The 17,042-nt window shown below is 46.6% G+C and overlaps 1 protein-coding gene across 1 annotated transcript; it reads right to left on the reverse strand.

Annotated features, from left to right (window-relative positions):
- Positions 1 to 4,633: 4,633 nt before the first annotated feature.
- cxcl12a (chemokine (C-X-C motif) ligand 12a (stromal cell-derived factor 1)) lies at positions 4,634 to 10,088 on the reverse strand. Its single transcript, XM_056609792.1, has 4 exons — positions 9,945 to 10,088; positions 8,621 to 8,738; positions 6,648 to 6,731; positions 4,634 to 4,905 (listed from the first exon to the last, which is right to left on the reverse strand). Exons 1-4 carry the CDS (start codon positions 10,009 to 10,011, stop codon positions 4,878 to 4,880), a joined length of 297 nt encoding a protein of 98 aa, XP_056465767.1. The 5' UTR covers positions 10,012 to 10,088; the 3' UTR covers positions 4,634 to 4,877.
- Positions 10,089 to 17,042: the final 6,954 nt, after the last annotated feature.

The raw sequence follows: 17,042 nt of genomic DNA on the forward strand, positions 1-17,042 counted from the left end.
ATGAACACGCATGATGAATTACATTAATGACCACACACACACCTAAACGTATAATTAAACTTTAAGGTTTTTTTCAGAGGATAATCGGTTGGCTAGATGCACAGCACATATGGGACCCTTTACTGCTGAGAATGAAGGGAACATGAGGACGTCAAACAAACACTTAAGATGGGTTTTTTTGTGATCAATTTTTTTTTTATGATTTATACAACAGATAGACATTTGGAAAACAGTTAGGCATATGCACAAATAAGACAACATACTACATTCGACATAAACACAAATAAGACAACATACACCAATAAGACATAAACGCAAATGAGACAACATTTGACGTTAAACAGTTACACATTCACAAATGAGACAACACACACTCCCCCCCGCCCACACACACACACACACAGGTCTTGCCCCCCCACCTAGAGAAAATCATTCATCTGAACAGCTCAGTAGAGTTGTTAAGTCTGAGGCAGAAATTTAGGATAACAGATGTAAAAGAAGTAGAAGAAGGAAAGTAAATCATGGCTACTCCCCAGCATACTAATGATAAAGGAAGACCACAAGTTGATGTTTTTAGCTTAAGCTGTTTTGGCCTCATTGCTCATGCTTTGCGTTTCAGATGGAACTCATCCACTTTGCTTGTCAAGGTGACAGTGCTGGCGCGATGCAGAGTCCCAACTGAGTCGATGCTGAATATTCATTTCATATGGCTGACCCTGCGCGGCACATTCCATTCCCAGCGTACCGGGGTACTGCGTGAAGTCTGCCGATCCCAGCCGCTTCAGCCCCACCAAGTCGACGCAATATGAGCTGGTGCGCCTTAAGGGCGATCAGACCTTCTTTTTGGTACTGATGCATAAATCAGGCAACGGTACGACAATGGGACCATGCAGTCATCCACTCTGAGTGCATCGCTCCAAAGTAGCAAAGTATCAGTGACTGGGTCAACGTGGGACAAGAGAGGGGATTAGCCATGCTAACATGTAGCAGCTTAACCCAGGGCACTGGGCACTGGGCACTGTGCCCGGAGTGGAACGTATCGTCGGCCCACCCCCTCTCGTCATAGAGGGGGCGACGTTTGTTAAGCTCAGGGTGCCAGGCCAGCCATGGGACCAGATGGAAATTGCTAACATGATTTGTGTTCACTATTGTCCTTGTCCTCCATGTATGTCTCAATCCAAGACGGTGGGTCAAGGCAGAACCAACTTCATGCACCAACACTCGCACCTAGACTTGTATTTATAATTTATACCATTTGTAGTACATAGACGATTCGTCCAATTTCGATATACAGAATGACCGGGTTACACTGCACTGATAATAACACACACTGACATGGGTTTATATTACATCCCCATTACACCCTGATGTTGAACCCTCCCCCCCTGTCCTCCCCTTCTCTCCCCCCTTTCCTCCCACATCATCACCTGCTTTATCACATGCAGCCGGTTGGCCTCTGGGAACATACAAATTGGTGCATACCCATTCAACTAGGGAGAGAAGAACACACCTCCCATCAGAGAGACATTATAGCTGGGTTAGTAATGTGCCAGGCAGTCATGGAGGCTGTTCCACCTAAACGTTTTACATCCGTTTTTATGGCAGTAGTGCTTCCTGCCAGCAGAACCGGTAGTTGTTCGACTGCACGCCTGGTTTTAACTACAGTGTGTTGGCGGTGGTTCTGCAAACAGCAGGACATACAAAGTATCCCCAGCAAACACGCAGTATGAGGGAGCAGGCCTGGCTTTGGGTCTATGTGTGGGCTATTTGTACTGTCAGAGAGAGAAGGAGAAAGGACTTAGGGTTGTGGCAGGGAATGAGGAAAACAATCTTAACAAGAATCGGAAAGGACATTTTATGTTTTTATCGTCAATCTTTTAATGAAAACATCTGTGTTGCGCTCAAGTGATAATACATGTTTAAAGAAAAAATCATGAAGGGAATTTGTATTTCCTATACATGTCAAATTAAAGTACAGGGGAATCGTCTCATTGTAGATGTGGCTGCCGACTGAATTTCAATGTAAATATAGAATGATATTTCATCTCCACACTGCCTGACATAAATCACATTACAGTAATGCAGAAGCAATTGTTAGCCCGTGGGCCGCAGTAATAAAGATTAAGGGTCTCATTTTATGAGGGGAGGCGCCTGTATCTGGCCTCATTTAGTTTTTCCGTACTGTAACATCCTTGCAGATGTAAGTAAAAAAACAAACCCACGCCACGAGACTTCTATGAGTTCTGAACGGTCTGTCGCTACGGCTGCCTTCTTTATCAGCTGAGGAAGTAGAGCTTCAAAGCTGATCCGTCAACACAGGAGAAGGACTTGTAGGCTCCTGCTGATGGCCCATTATCTCCCACACACACACACACACACACACACACACACACACACACACACACACGCACACACACACACACACACACACACACACACACACACACACAGACAGACAGACAGACACACACACACACAGACACAGACACAGACACAGACACACACACACACACACACACACACACACACACACACACACACACACACACACACACCGGCCCTCACTGTAGTCTGACTCCTCCCCCCCCCCTCGGCGACATGCCCCACTGCCATCAAAGTAAAAAGTTAAAAGTTCATCCCTTTTAGCGCTAATGTTTTCCTTAATGGCCGCTTGTTGGGCTAATGGTGAACTAACAAGTGGGCCTGGTGCTTTCCCTGGTGAATAAAGGCAAACACATGCTGCCAGATGAAAGCCTCGAGGCCCCTCGGCTGCTCAGCCGTACAGTAACAAACACTGGGGGCCCCGCAGGGACCGCACCGGCACGCACGCGTGGCGGTGGACACAAATAAGGGAGGAGGAGAGGAGAAGAAGAACACTGGAAGGCCCATGGGCCGGGCTTGAGGATGTTGCAGTGTGTGCAGGTCCTCTGATGTAATCTATAGAGATACTGATACCTTACACAGAGATCTCTGAAGAGATACATCGTCTCTGAACTCTGAGTGTGTGTGTGTGTGTGTGTGTGTGTGTGTGTGTGTGTGTGTGTGTGTGTGTGTGTGTGTGTGTGTGTGTGTGTGTGTGTGTGTGTGTGTGTGTGTGTGTGTGTGTGTGTGTGTGTGTGTGTGTGTGTTTGTGCAGTGTATCAAGTTGGAATATTTGAAGTTCAATGGGGAACACATCAAAAGGAATAGCTTTCACTGAAGCACACAGTTACATGTTAAAGGGTTTATTGGCTCAGTTGTGACAAATACAGCTGCTTCATATAACTTGTAGGATTTCATACAATATAGAAATGCACCATGGGTATAAAAAATAAAACTTTTGCTTAATATCAATTAGAAACGTGACAAGAAGACTGAAATCTATAAGCTATAATATCTTTTTTTCTTTTTAAACATTTGTAGAAGTCCAAGGATTAAGAACATCAATTAGGCGTAGGAAGGACTTTAATAACCAGTTATAACGTAATGAAAAAGTTAATGCATCATTTTCTGTTATCTAATCAATGTAATTAGCTGGCGTATGAATGTGTATGTAAAGTGCAATGCAATTTGTACGACTGGGAGAGTTAGTCAGACACCCTCTACATCTGTACTACTGCTGCTGCTAATACAACGGCAGCTTCTGCTCCTAATGCTTCAACTGGACGGTTACTGACAACACTGAGCGGGTGACGTCACGTGGGTGGAGGGAAAGTGAAGAGGCATGCTCTGATCAACGCTGGGGAAATGAATCACCTTCCGGATTCCGGTAAACAACGCAGGCCTGTGCTTTGGTCGCTCAATTAACACTGTTTAGGATCCAGATGAGGTTGATTACACCAGAGCACAAAAAAAGTATAAACCCAACTGGGGTAAAGTGGGTCTGCCTCAAGAACCGGCAATAAGGTTTCACAGAATAGATCGGAAAATGTATCTCAGGCCGTGAGTTTCCATGACCGACTTCTAATTGCCCTCTTTACTCGACTCTCCGAAACACGGACATCATGGTGCCAATTAACGCTAACTTCTCCTACGTCTGAATCCACAGCTGCCAGCTGCCAGCTTTAGCTTTCTTCACGGGGGTAAACAAAGCCCCATAACACGAGACAAGAGCCCCAGTGTCACGGTCGGTGGTGTGAGCGGAGGTTCACCGACGCAGCCTGAGTGTGTTTGCTATGGTCCCTCCATGTTCTGTTGGTTTAGCGGAACAAGAAGAGCGTTCTGTTTGAAAGAACACTCACCCACACACACACTTCACCCTGGCAGTCTGGACGGTGGGCGACATGTGTTGTGATTAATGCACTCGTCTTCCCGCTCTGCAGGAGCGCACCCCCCCCCCCCCCCCCCCGCCCCCTCCCCACCCTATGACCCTTGACCCCTTCGATCCCTAAATCCTAAGCATGTCATGACAGGAGAGGCCGGCACGGACGAGGAAGGCTCTGAAAATAGATTGAACTTTACTGTTGCATTTCACGATCAAAACCCATACATATATATTTATATATACACAATATTTATATAAAAGCAAACAAAATATACGTACTAAATACACAGATGTTACATTTCCGCCATAGCATCAAGGGGTATCTATGTCAAACGTGTGGTGAAATAGTGGTTATGAGTGGGGATAGTGGCAGGAGCTGGTGGGGGGATAGGCAGTGGGGGGGGGGGGGGGGGGGGCTGGTGGCACATCATTGGACGGTACCGCGCAGCAGGAGTGCACCATGGGGCAGGGTTTGGGTAAGTGCTGGATAGCATGTGACAGATCATCACACGTTTACAATGTGTTGTCGTATCCACGGTGACGGGCCGATGTTCTTCAACTGTTTTTGTCAGATTCCTCTTCTGCAGGCTCTCTCGCTCTCTCTCTCTCTCTCGCTCTCTCGCTCTCGCTCTCTTTAGGAAGACCTTTTGTTCTTCTTCATCCTAGAAGACAGAATAATGAGGTTATGTGAGTTGATGGCAACAGAATAGGGCTGATTAGCCAAGGCTGCTATGCTAACCAAGAGGTATAGGGTTTGATCTGGGCTCTACGTTCCTAAACTACTTCTTCAAAGTCTAGAGTTTCCCACAGGAAAGATTTGTCAAAAACGCACAATATACCCTTCCAGGTACAATTCTTATGCTTACTGGCACATTAGCGAAGATACACACAAACACACGCACGCACACACAGTTTGACTACATAACAAAGCACAAGTTTGGATTAGTAAACAAACATCTGCATTTCTTTGGGGCTGAGAAAAAAACAGCAAAGGATATTACGTTAAGATTAACACATTATTACATTAAGATGCGCCAAAGTTGAAGGAAAGACTGTAAGCGAATAGGAATCAGAACCACTGCTGCTAACCGACTGCAATAAACAGTTTTTTCTCGTGTAGAACCTTGAATCTAGAGGGTTCTTTGTCCTACGTTCTTTGTCCCCAGCTCAGACCAATATGGATGCTCTATCATCTACATATGACTGAGCTAGTTATTTTGGGTCTGGATATCTGATTATCTTGAGTTCTCGAGGCTACTTTGGAAGGTGAGTCTGTAGCGTGCTGGAATGCCTGTTTGTGCCCAGTCTCTGTTTCATGGCCATCGTGAGATTATTTAATACATGCGTGCGATAAGAGGGAAGGAATGTGAAACAGAGTTTGGATAGAAAATTGTTGCATTGCATTGTGTATTTTTCAGCCATCACAAATGAACAAAACCCGGACAACCGATTTTGTTTTTATATATTTTTGTTGTCTAATCGCCTTATACTGAATCAGAAAAAAAGATATGCCAATATTCATTTAAAGATATCTAAATATTTTTGTATTATTCTAGTGTAAAAAAAACAATTAATTATAAATAATCTGAAAATAACTGTTATTTATACACTGCTGGTTTTTTTTTGGTTAGGTGTTCAAGATTTCACCTCAAACGCTACCAAAGCAGCACCATGCAACATGCCCTCAGTGAATACATCTGTCCATCACTGGCGACATTGCCCTCGTTGAGGCAACACTAGAGCAGTTCCTTTCTATTGCAAATTCCCGTTATCACTTTCTCAAGCCGTTGTCTCATGCAGGGGACTCACACCTCCGGCTCCCCGGGACAAAGACACCCACACTCCTCCAGAGACAGGCGGCCTGGAGGACCGGGTATTGAGTAGTGGGACCCGGCTGAGGCTGGCCCCACAAGATACACCCCCGACCCCCTCAACGCCCCTCCCCCAAAAGCCTTGTCCTCTCAACGCATGCTAACTACGAGACGGTTTGGGGGCTGGAGCACTTGATCCGTATCAAAAGCAGATGCGTAATCAACCGGTTGGATGTTAATCCATTTCAATATGTTCCATTGTTAAACATTAGCTGTAAGTGTTTCCTACGATCTACGGCGTCTCGCTTGGGCACGTACCAACATGATCCGGGTTAAACCCACGACACATTGGCCCATTACTGGCGGGCAATCGCCTATTGGGCATGCCGATAAGATAAGAACAAATGTGGAGATGCGCATTTGTCTTCATTTGCATTCCCCCTCGACCCTGGCCCTTTGGACTGAAGGAAGTGACCTGGCGATACGATCTCTTTCAGACCACTCAGGGATGGTGTCTGTAAACAAGGAACGGGGGATAACGAGCTAACAACGCCTACATTGAAATATCACCAACATCTGCCCCTGCTACTCACCGCTTAAAGGCGTTCTTCAGGTACTGCTTCAGCCACGGCATGTTTGGGTCAATGCAGACCTCCTTGTTGGTCCTCAGCTTGGCACTGGAGGGGAAATGAGAAGAGGAACATGCATTAAAAAAAACACTATGCCACCAAAAGTGTGTAAACAAAGTGGATGAATATCGGGGGGGGCAAAGGGTAAATGTTGTTCTTATATACCACGAATATTACTTTCAGGATTCCCCAAACAAACAAGCATCCATGCTCAAAGACTTTTCACAAATGGCCGTCACACCTTATCTCGGCCGTCGGATCGAATTATCACTCTCTTGTCAATGCGGAGAAAAGCCTTGACATTTACATAAGCCGCCAGGTTTGATAAGCACCACGGGGTACTGTTGAATACAGAGTTGCGGGTGGCGTTAGTTTTACCTGTGTTAAGCATTCCTGCTGGAGATGTGGAAGGTTGTGGAAGGCATAGTAGTGCTCCTTCTACTTTATTGAGACTGAATTACTCCAGGTTAATGGCATACCTCTTTATTCTCGGAAAACTCAGTTCGACAAAGGACTGAGGACCCAGATAGAGTGAGACGTCTTGGCTACTTTCTGTGTGACGTCTATTCAAAGAATGTGTTGGGGCCAGATCGAATGACTCCATGAACAAGATGGCCGCCATGCTGCCAGCCACTTCAGCGGAGACGTAAAGAGGAAGTGTGTTTAGGGGGGGGATCATGTTTTACCCTCTCTATATGTACCCCAAAAAAGCCATAAGACTGCATCATTAACTGCTTCGGGCTGTTCCTCAATCATTCAGTTCCACCTCTGTACTTCCTTCCATTTAATCCATTAAATCCATGACCAAACGGGACATTCATGTGCCCACATCCGGTGTGTGTGGTGTGTGTGTGTGGTGTGTGTGTGTGTGTGTGTGTGTGTGTGTGTGTGTGTGTGTGTGTGTGTGTGTGTGTGTGTGTGTGTGTGTGTGTGTGTGTGTGTGTGTGTGTGTGTGTGTGTGTGTGTGTGTGTTGTGTGGTGTGTGTGTGTGTGTGTGTGTGTGTGTGTGTGGTGTGTGTGTGTGTGTGTGTGTGTGTGTGTGTGTGTGTGTGTGTGTGTGTGTGTGTGTGTGTGTGTGTGTGGTGTGAGCTGGGGCCGGGGGTCACTGCATGGGAACAGTTTGAGAAGCAAAGCCAATTCTCATCGCCGCACAATCTTTGTTTCATGTTGGGAACAAAACGGTTCTTCTAATTCCTGGTTTCCTTAAATATACCCATTTAGGATGTATAGCGAATCTGTGTGTGTGTGTGTGCGTGTTTGCGTGCATGTGTGTTTGTGTGTGCATGCACGTGTGTTTTTGCGTGCGCGTGTGTTTGCATGCATGTATGAGTGTGTGTGTGCATGTGTGTGTGTGCAGGCATATGTGTGCACGTGTATCTAGTGAACGTGTGTGTACATACGCTCTAATGCTCTTTTTCTAAACCCTGTCACCACTGGGAGATTGATGGTGAGAAATGGGCAAAGGGGAGGAGACCTGTCATGTGTGTGTGTGTGTGTGTGTGTGTGTGTGTGTGTGTGTGTGTGTGTGTGTGTGTGTGTGTGTGTGTGTGTGTGTGTGTGTGTGTGTGTGTGTGTGTGTGTGTAAGGCTACTAGGTTCTGTTCCGATGCGTAGCGGGGACCTGACTACTGGGGCCCTGACCACTGGGGACCTGACCACTGGGGCCCTGACTACTGGGGACCTGACCACTGGGGCCCTGACCACTGGGGCCCTGACTACTGGGGCCCTGACCACTGGGGCCCTGACTACTGGGGCCCTGACCACTGGGGCCCTGACCACTGGGGCCCTGACCACTGGGGACCTGACTACTGGGGCCCTGACCACTGGGGCCCTGACCACTGGGGCCCTGACCACTGGGGCCCTGACCACTGGGGCCCTGACTACTGGGGCCCGGTAGCGGGGCCCTGACCACTGGGGCCCGGGTGCAGTCGTACTCACATGACTTGGAAGGGGCAGTTGGGCGTGTGGATGAAGCGCAGCTCCCGGACGTACCCCCGGGGGAGAGAGTTGACGGTGGAGCGGCAGTAGCATCTCTCCACCAGACTGATGGGCTTGGCTGGAAGAGGAGCGTCAACGTCACGTTAACACTTTTAGAGCCGCTACAAAACACTGAACATGTACACACATTATAAGAACCAAAGGAGATGACGTTGTGAGACGTTACAGACCACCAGTAAAGACTAAAGATATGTTATCTTCACACTTCAGTGAAGTGCAGCTCTTCTGCTATCTTATAGGGATGTGAAGGATAGAGCATTTATTGCAACAAAAAAATCTGAAATAGTTCCATCAACTGAAAAAGAATAACATCAGATAAAGTTAATTGTTTTAAATCTGGGATTTAAGGATGAGGGATTTTGTCTTTATTTTAACATATTAAAATGTAGGTTATTTAAAACACGATTAGTGAGTTTCATTTTGAAATAAAGGATACTGGCATATATTATCCTATTTAATAAGACACTTTTATTCACCATTGAGTCTCTTCTATCATGTTATGTTTTAGTATTTTATCATTAGTAGGCCTACTACTAGGCTTTCTTTTTATAAAGCATGTTAAATCATTAGTGTGATAAATGAAATCCGCAAATAGCCTACCGGATACACATTGTAAAGGCAGGTATTTCATAGAAAAACAATCAAATGGCGAAAAGTACGCTCTGGATTAGCGCCCATGCATATGCTAATGAATTAACACTTAGTCAAACATTTCGCCATGATAATGAGCTGGACACTCGACTGATGTCTCCACATTGGCTAGCTGTGTATCTTACACGTGGATCATGAAGTGAAAAAGGAAAAACAAACGTTTTTGATCCACTACGGATCGTTGACTACCTGGATGGGTGGCCATGTGCGGATCGGTTTTACGCACAGATTTTTTTTCCGCTCCAGAATAATTATAAACTATATTTCTGCTCAATGGTTTTTGTCTTATTTATAATGTATATATAATAAAAAAATATATAGAATAACTTGAATGAAAATGGATAGATTGATGTATTTAATTTAACATTTTAGAGATATCAGGAAAAGATACATGTCAACAGATAAATGCGATCAAGTGAAATCGTAAAAATGAATTTGTCGTAATTACACAAAAATGCAAAAAGTTAAACAGACAAGCGCACCCCTTCCAAAGTGCCCCAAATCATCCCGACTCCGAAGTGCACCGATCTGAACATTACCTTTCAATTCACATGTGCACATGTCACAAATTGTAGTAAAACACACAATAAAAACAGAATAAGTTAAGTCAAACCTTCTGATTGGGGTGCATACGACGCAACGGCCAGGACAGCAAAGACTGCGAGTAGTTTCATATCCATGTCTGCGCTATAGTGCCACTGGGTCGCTATCTGTTAAGAGTAAAGTCCACAGCCCGGTTTGACAGAGGAGTAGTGCGTCGTTGAATCACTGGGGGTTGTTCTCACCGTAGTCGCATTTTATTAGAGACGGAGGCTCCCCCCTCGACGAGAGAAAGTAGGAGTGACTGTAATATGATTAACGACCCCCCACCCCCCCCCCCCCCCACCCCCCCCCCCCACAACCTGACACCGATGTCGTGTTATGATCAGTTAGAGAGACTTGGGTAAAGGTGGATTTTGTGGATTTTGGGGTCAGTGGTAAAATGAGCAATTCAATGTGACGACTATGGCCTCCACAGTGGGGTGTAATTCCTTCAACTCGTGCCTACCAGAGAAATATTGACCAAATAGCCGTTTACGATATGCTTGGTTGGTTACTAAGAATTGCTATTCTTTCTAAAAATGCATGTGTTTGTTTTTAGTCATGGAGGGTATTCTGAAAAGCAGTATATCCCCAACATAGGGTGAATTCAGAGAATGCAAAGACCTAATATCACATCTCTGGTTCCAGACAGCGGACATAAACAGTAAACATTATCATTCCAACCTTTTAACGGAACTATGGAGCTTTTTGTCAATCCAAGTGAATCCCTAAACAAGTTTCTACCACTTGCTGGAACTTCTCACTGTTTGTGTGCTTGTGGTGTGTGTGTGTGTGTGTGTGTGTGTGTGTGTGTGTGTGTGTGTGTGTGTGTGTGTGTGTGTGTGTGTGTGTGTGTGTGTGTGTGAGGGGGGGGGGGGCTGTGAGCGTGGGTGTGTGTGTGTGTGTGTGTGTGTGTGTGCGTGTGTGTGTGTGTGTGTGTGTGTGTGTGTGTGTGTGTGTGTGTGTGTGTGTGTGTGTGTGTGTGTGTGTGTATGTGTGTGTGCGTGCACCCCCCTAACGGTTGTGTTTGGGGGCTGGAGCATTAGCAGTGTGTTTAACGGGATGCAGATGTGAAGCCCATTTCCAGACGTTTGTCTTTTATCCTACAGACCCAACACTCCGTATCCATGTATGATTATACGTGTGGGTGTGTGCATGATGAATGCAAAGACCTAATATCACATCTCTGGTTCCAGACAGCGGACATAAACAGTAAACATTATCATTCCAACCTTTTAACGGAACTATGGAGCTTTTTGTCAATCCAGTGAATCCCTAAACAAGTTTCTACCACTTGCTGGAACTTCTCACTGTTTGTGTGCTTGTGGTGTGTGTGTGTGTGTGTGTGTGTGTGTGTGTGTGTGTGTGTGTGTGTGTGTGTGTGTGTGTGTGTGTGTGTGTGTGTGTGTGTGTGTGTGTGTGTGTGTGGTGTGTGTGTGTGTGTGTGTGTGATATGTGTGTGTGTGTGTGTGGTGTGTGTGTGTGTGTGTGTGTGTGTATGTGTGTGTGTGTGTGTGTGTGTGTGTGTGTGTGTGTGTGTGTGTGTGTGTGTGTGTGTGTGTGTGTGTGTGTTGTGTGTGTGTGTGTTCATGTGTGCGTGCATCCATGCATACTGATGCATGTAATGCATTAGTCTTGTCGTTTGACGCATTAACGCTAAATAAATGAATGTATTAACCTTGATAAAATACTTTTACCACAAATCAATACATGTCTGTTCCATTCTCCCGGTTGGTGTTCTGAATGGGTGTTTGTCGTATTGCAGAAGTGTTATAATAGTACACGCACACAGAGCCAGTCTCACAGCACCAGGGAAACAGAAGGTCCAGAGAGAAATGCACGGGAGGGAGAGATCAGCCGGAGATCTTCGGCGAGTTGACAGCTGAATAGACAATGCCCACCACGGCCCAACGACACATATTGACTTCTCTCACAAACGCGGATAACACACAAGTAAGCATTTAGGCTTCCCTTTTTTTGTGTCTCATGGACAATTATGTTTTGCTCAACTGGATTTTGAATAGCCAACAAGGCTCTATGGAATGTAAAAAAAGAAAAGAAAAGAAAAGTTGTTTTGTTACTGTGTTATAACGGCTTCTTAAAGATGTTTGATCTTTGATAATTGGTAATAGAGTATTACAATTAGGGGCCGGAATGTCGCAGCCGTTTTAACGAGTCTATTGATGCACAGGACAAATTATTTTACTTGGAGCAATACACAAAGGGAGAACCCAACCTGCTGGTTCGTAGCTTCCTCCACATGGACCCAGAAAGGGGGCTCAGAGAAGCAAAAGAGCAACTTGAATGGCACTTCGGCAATGTAATGAAGCTGACATCAGCACACATGGATAAGGTCCTGAGTTGGCCTCCAATAAAAGCAGAGGATGGACCAGCGTTAAGGTCGTATGCGCTGTTTCTGCGAAGCTGCTTCAATATAATGAAAGAAGTTCATTTTATGGAAGAGCTGGAGACACCATCTCACTTGAGGGCAATGGTATCCAAATGACCCTTTAAACTCCGAGATAGATGGAGAACAATAAGCTGCGATGTTCTGATTATGTGTGTGTTTTTTGTGTGTGGGTGTGTGCGTGCTGGTATATGTGTGTGTGTCTGTGTGTGTGTGTTTGTTGGTGAGTGCTGTTATATGTGTGTGTGTGTGTGTGTGTGTGTGTGTGTGTGTGTGTGTGTGTGTGTGTGTGTGTGTGTGTGTGTGTGTGTGTGTGTGTGTGTGTGTGTGTGTGTATGTGTTTGTCGGTGCATGCTGTTATATGTGTGTGTATGTGGGTGTGTGTGTGTGTGTGTGTGTGTGTGTGTGTGTCTGACGCATCTGTAGAAGACAGAACGGTGAAAGGGAACATGAGTAGAACCAGAGCAGGCAGAATAATGGATGGATGGCAGGAGATGCAGACAGAGAGGGAGAACAGTGAGAAGACCTGCGTGTTTGATGGAGGCTCTTCAGAGCCAGCAGAGACTGGAGAAGCGTTCCCCCTCCATACTGTCTCATGTGAATTCATCTGTCTCGTTTTAAACGATTGGAACACTGAACACCGATTGGAATACAGCGACTATCAGGCTGTTTCTGTTTCGGTTTCTCAATTCATTATTCATCGATATGTAATAATAATTATCCTTTCACTATTCAACCCTTATCTATCTAAGTGTGTGGAAAAGCATCTAAAAAAACCACATCTGTGTCTGTTCTTGTTTGCACAATCACAAACTGGGAGTTTGATTTGTCGTTGACCCAAACTACTGAACCGGAGATGTCCAGCCAACTTGTGAAATATTCCCAGCAAAGAATCCCCCATCTTGCAACATCTTCCAGCACGAAGCAAGATGAACCGTTTAAGAGGTGACTGAACTGGGGTGCAGTTATGTATGCACACCGCCCACCCTCTTCACACTGTGATTGTTTAGTGGTCTGGATTTTCCAAAGCATGAAGAACTGTTTCATTTCTTACAAATTGATCATCAATGTTAGCTCATACAGAGGGCCCTCCCGCAGATTTGAGTGGAGAGGGCCTGGATGTAATAATACCAAAGTGTCCACTCAGCAGATATTTCGATCCAAAGAGAAATAGTGAAACATGTCGTTCAAGGGTTTGTAGCATCCTGCTCTGCTGGATGCCCAGAGGCATCCATCACCGATCGGCAGGGAGTCAACCAACCAAAGCACCAGACCTTCCTCTCCTCTTAAACACACATTCGGACTGGAATCAAGTCAATCTGAATGCTAATCCTACAGTGTTGGATAGTTAGCATAAGATAGCATAGAGAGCATAAAGAGGAACAGTGTTGGGTTAGAGCGGCATGCGGTCTGTGACGAGCTAGACAGGATGAGACAGCTTCCTCTTTGTAAGCTTGAAGTCTCCGCCACCAAATCAGAAATTAGGAGGATAACAGGGAGGCTAAAGATAGCTCTGTTGTCAAACGGAGACGCATCTTCCTGTTGAGTCACATTTCTATTGGTATGCAATCAATCAGTGTGGGGTTTGATGAGGTCATCGTCTAAACACATGTCCCTGTGTCTGAGGGGTTTGAGAGGGGACCCCCCCCCCCCCTGGCGTTAAGGCGGTTCAGTAGTCCATCCGTCTGTCCTGGGAGGTCTCACTCCAGGGGTCTGGCCCTGCCTTTCACTCACTGTAAGTCATGTCTTACTGTACGTCTCACGGGAGTCGCTTGGCCTTCTCCTGCAGCCCTGGGAGTAAATCACGCCTGGGTTTCCTCTCTGAAGACTCCACATGTCCGGGAGAGTTGTGTGATGTTCTGGGATCTTTTGGCACATACGTCTTTGATTGATGCCCAGGCAACCACAGACACACACACACACACACACACTCACCCATACACACACTCATACACACACACACACACATACACACACACACACACACACATACACACACTCACACACACACACACACACACACACACACACACACACACACAGACACACAACACACACACACACACACACTCGTACACACATGAACACACACGCAGACACACACACACACACACCCACACACACACACACACACACATATACACACTCACCCACAAACCTTCATCAATTTCGAGGGCAGTGTTAATGTTGCAGCTATAATGGTCCCCGTGTTTAAAACAATATAAACGTAGCACCATCGCTTCCGTGCACGGTGCATGTGTCATAGTTAGCGATAGAAGGTGGACAACAGCAATGCACCAGATGCCGAGGGAGCCCTAGACATTCTCTAAGGGCCATTCATCTTTCAAGAGAGCCCACATGACCCGGGGTGCAGACCTACGGCTGGATGAACACATTATAGCGAGAGAGCCAGTTTCCATAGACGAGGCTTTGGTTAGGGACTGTTCAGGCCTCAGTGGGGGCTCATCCAGGGGCCCATTGTGGCTCTGTGGGGCCAGGGGTCTCCTGGCTGTGCCTTTGTGTACCTTCCCTAGAGAGTCACAAGCCCTGCTCCTTCACATCCCCGTACGGACCACCTCAATGCAATCAAAGAACTCTTAAGCCATGGAAAATGAGTGAAAGAGAAAGCCCCCAGTAGAACAATCGCCTTATAATCATCATTTACTATTCCAAATAGCCAACACAATTACAGAATACAGAGTTCAATTGAGTTTCCTGAGCTCACATATGTGAGTATGTGTGTGTGTGTGTGTGTGTGTGTGTGTGTGTGTGTGTGTGTGTGTGTGTGTGTGTGTGTGTGTGGTGTGCGTGCGTGAGTGTGTGTGTGTGTGTGTGTGTGTGTGTGTGCTTGTGTGCGTGTGTGTAGTGCGTGTGTGTGTGTGTGTGTGTGTGTGTGGTGTGTGTGTGTGTGCGTGTGTGTGTGTGTGTGTGTGTCTGTGTCGCTGTGTGCCTAGTCGTGTGTCGGTGTGTGTTTGTGTGCATCTTTGAAGGTCTGTGTGTCGGTGTGTCTGGTATTATTTCCTGCCGGGTTCAGCAGGGTAGAGGGTTTATTCGCCCATGGTGGGACGCAGAAGCCCCCGGCGGGTGTCTGGGTGATCTGGCGTATGATCCTGCGGCGTGCTGACCAGGTGTTCTGCCGAGCCGCGGGAACCCTCCGGAAAGCCCTGCAGGCCCCAGCTGCTCCTCAGATGTGGGGCGGAGGTGAGGGTGTGATGGGGCACCCAGAGGGAGGGGGCACCCAGGAAGGAGCTCTGAGGGACACCAGGCTGGCCAGACCAACCCTGAATCAGCTGCCTGAAACCCCCTCACACTGAGACCTCGTTTAGGGAACACTTGTCCCGGAGAGCGTATAAATCATTCTGATTCGCTAATTTAATACGCTGCGGATTTGTTGTAAAATCATTCTTTCCATTACTTACAAAAGTAATAAAGACAAGCAACATGCGTGGGGCATATCTTTATATCTCTGGTGTGTTTTTTACGGGGGTCTGATTCCGATTGTGCTCCATTCCACAGTATTGGATTCACTTTTGTTTCGACATAAGATCATTAAAACACACAAGCATGCGAACACAGTGTCGTTTCCCAGGCCCCACCACGCGCACACACATACATGCACTCACTCACGCACAACCTCATGCACGCATGGACACAACAGATACACACACACACAGACAACCCCCCCCCCCCCCCCTCCCCCACACACACACACAGAAACAGAAACACACTTACACCCACAAAGCCACACACCAACTACAGTACCCCCGAAACAACAAATAAACACGCACTAAATATGCACACAAACGCATCTCGTCAAAAAGCACAAACGACCTCGGGCACAGAGAGACACGTTTATTTTGTCACCGAAATAGAAAACCACAACGCAAACAACATGGCCCGGGGCTGAGAGCCCCAACCACATGTTCACCTCCCCGACGGAGCCACTGACACCGTAGCCTTTATCCTCTCTGCCCTTTTGGTTCCCTCGAATCGCCCATTCGTCAAGCCGTCCCCGGCCATCGCTGGTGTGCCGGGGTTACAGCCCTCCGCCCTAACCCGATCCGTTTCCCTGATAAAAGTGCTTTGAAACACAGCACATGGATCGGGTTTATATTTCATTACTCTCTCTCTTCTCTCTCCCTCTCCGCAGTCTCTCGGAGGACGAGTTGGTGCCCGCCTCCTGTCATCACCTTGATGGATGGCCGCTTAGCACTTCTGATGGAAGCGCCGCGAGACCCCGGAACACAGGTGAGGGAGCCCGCCGTCAGAACCGGATGAGGAATGGCATTAAACGCAACAAATCATAGACCCTGAAGCCTGGAGAGGCTCACCGGGCCAGGGCCTGTCTTCTGAGGGGAGAGCCCTGATTGATCACCTTTTACATCAGGTTACGATGTGTCATGGATCACTTCTTTTATCTCTGCTTTTATGAGATTCTTGGTGTTTGAATGATAGCCAACCCGTTCCTTTTAATGTGGGCCTGTAGAGTTCCAACTGTTGAACTGTGATCATATAAATCTACCCAAAAGGTTTGGAATCAACCAAATGTCATTTAACGCCAACAGTTAGTGTGCTGTTGTGCCTTGCCAGTCAGTTCGACGGTAACATGTGTTAGTCCTACTCCCCCTAGACATAGCAAGCTCACACCCTGGAGCCGTAGCAACAGTTCTAGTACACTACCTGTAGTCTTAATTCAACCTTTATTATACTATTTATCCCCTT

This window comes from Gadus chalcogrammus, chromosome 15 (genome assembly GCF_026213295.1).
Source record: "Gadus chalcogrammus isolate NIFS_2021 chromosome 15, NIFS_Gcha_1.0, whole genome shotgun sequence".
Taxonomy (NCBI): Eukaryota; Metazoa; Chordata; class Actinopteri; order Gadiformes; family Gadidae; genus Gadus; species Gadus chalcogrammus.

Bases quoted from the DNA above. Each gene is read 5' to 3' on its own strand.
- cxcl12a (XM_056609792.1), bottom strand. From the start codon at position 10,011: ATGGATATGAAACTACTCGCAGTCTTTGCTGTCCTGGCCGTTGCGTCG. The intron at 8,739-9,944 runs GTTTGACTTAAC...CTCCTCTTCCAG, and splicing joins GTATGCACCCCAATCAGAAG to CCAAGCCCATCAGTCTGGTG. The intron at 6,732-8,620 runs GTGAGTACGACT...TTTCCCCTCCAG, and splicing joins AACTGCCCCTTCCAAGTCAT to TGCCAAGCTGAGGACCAACA.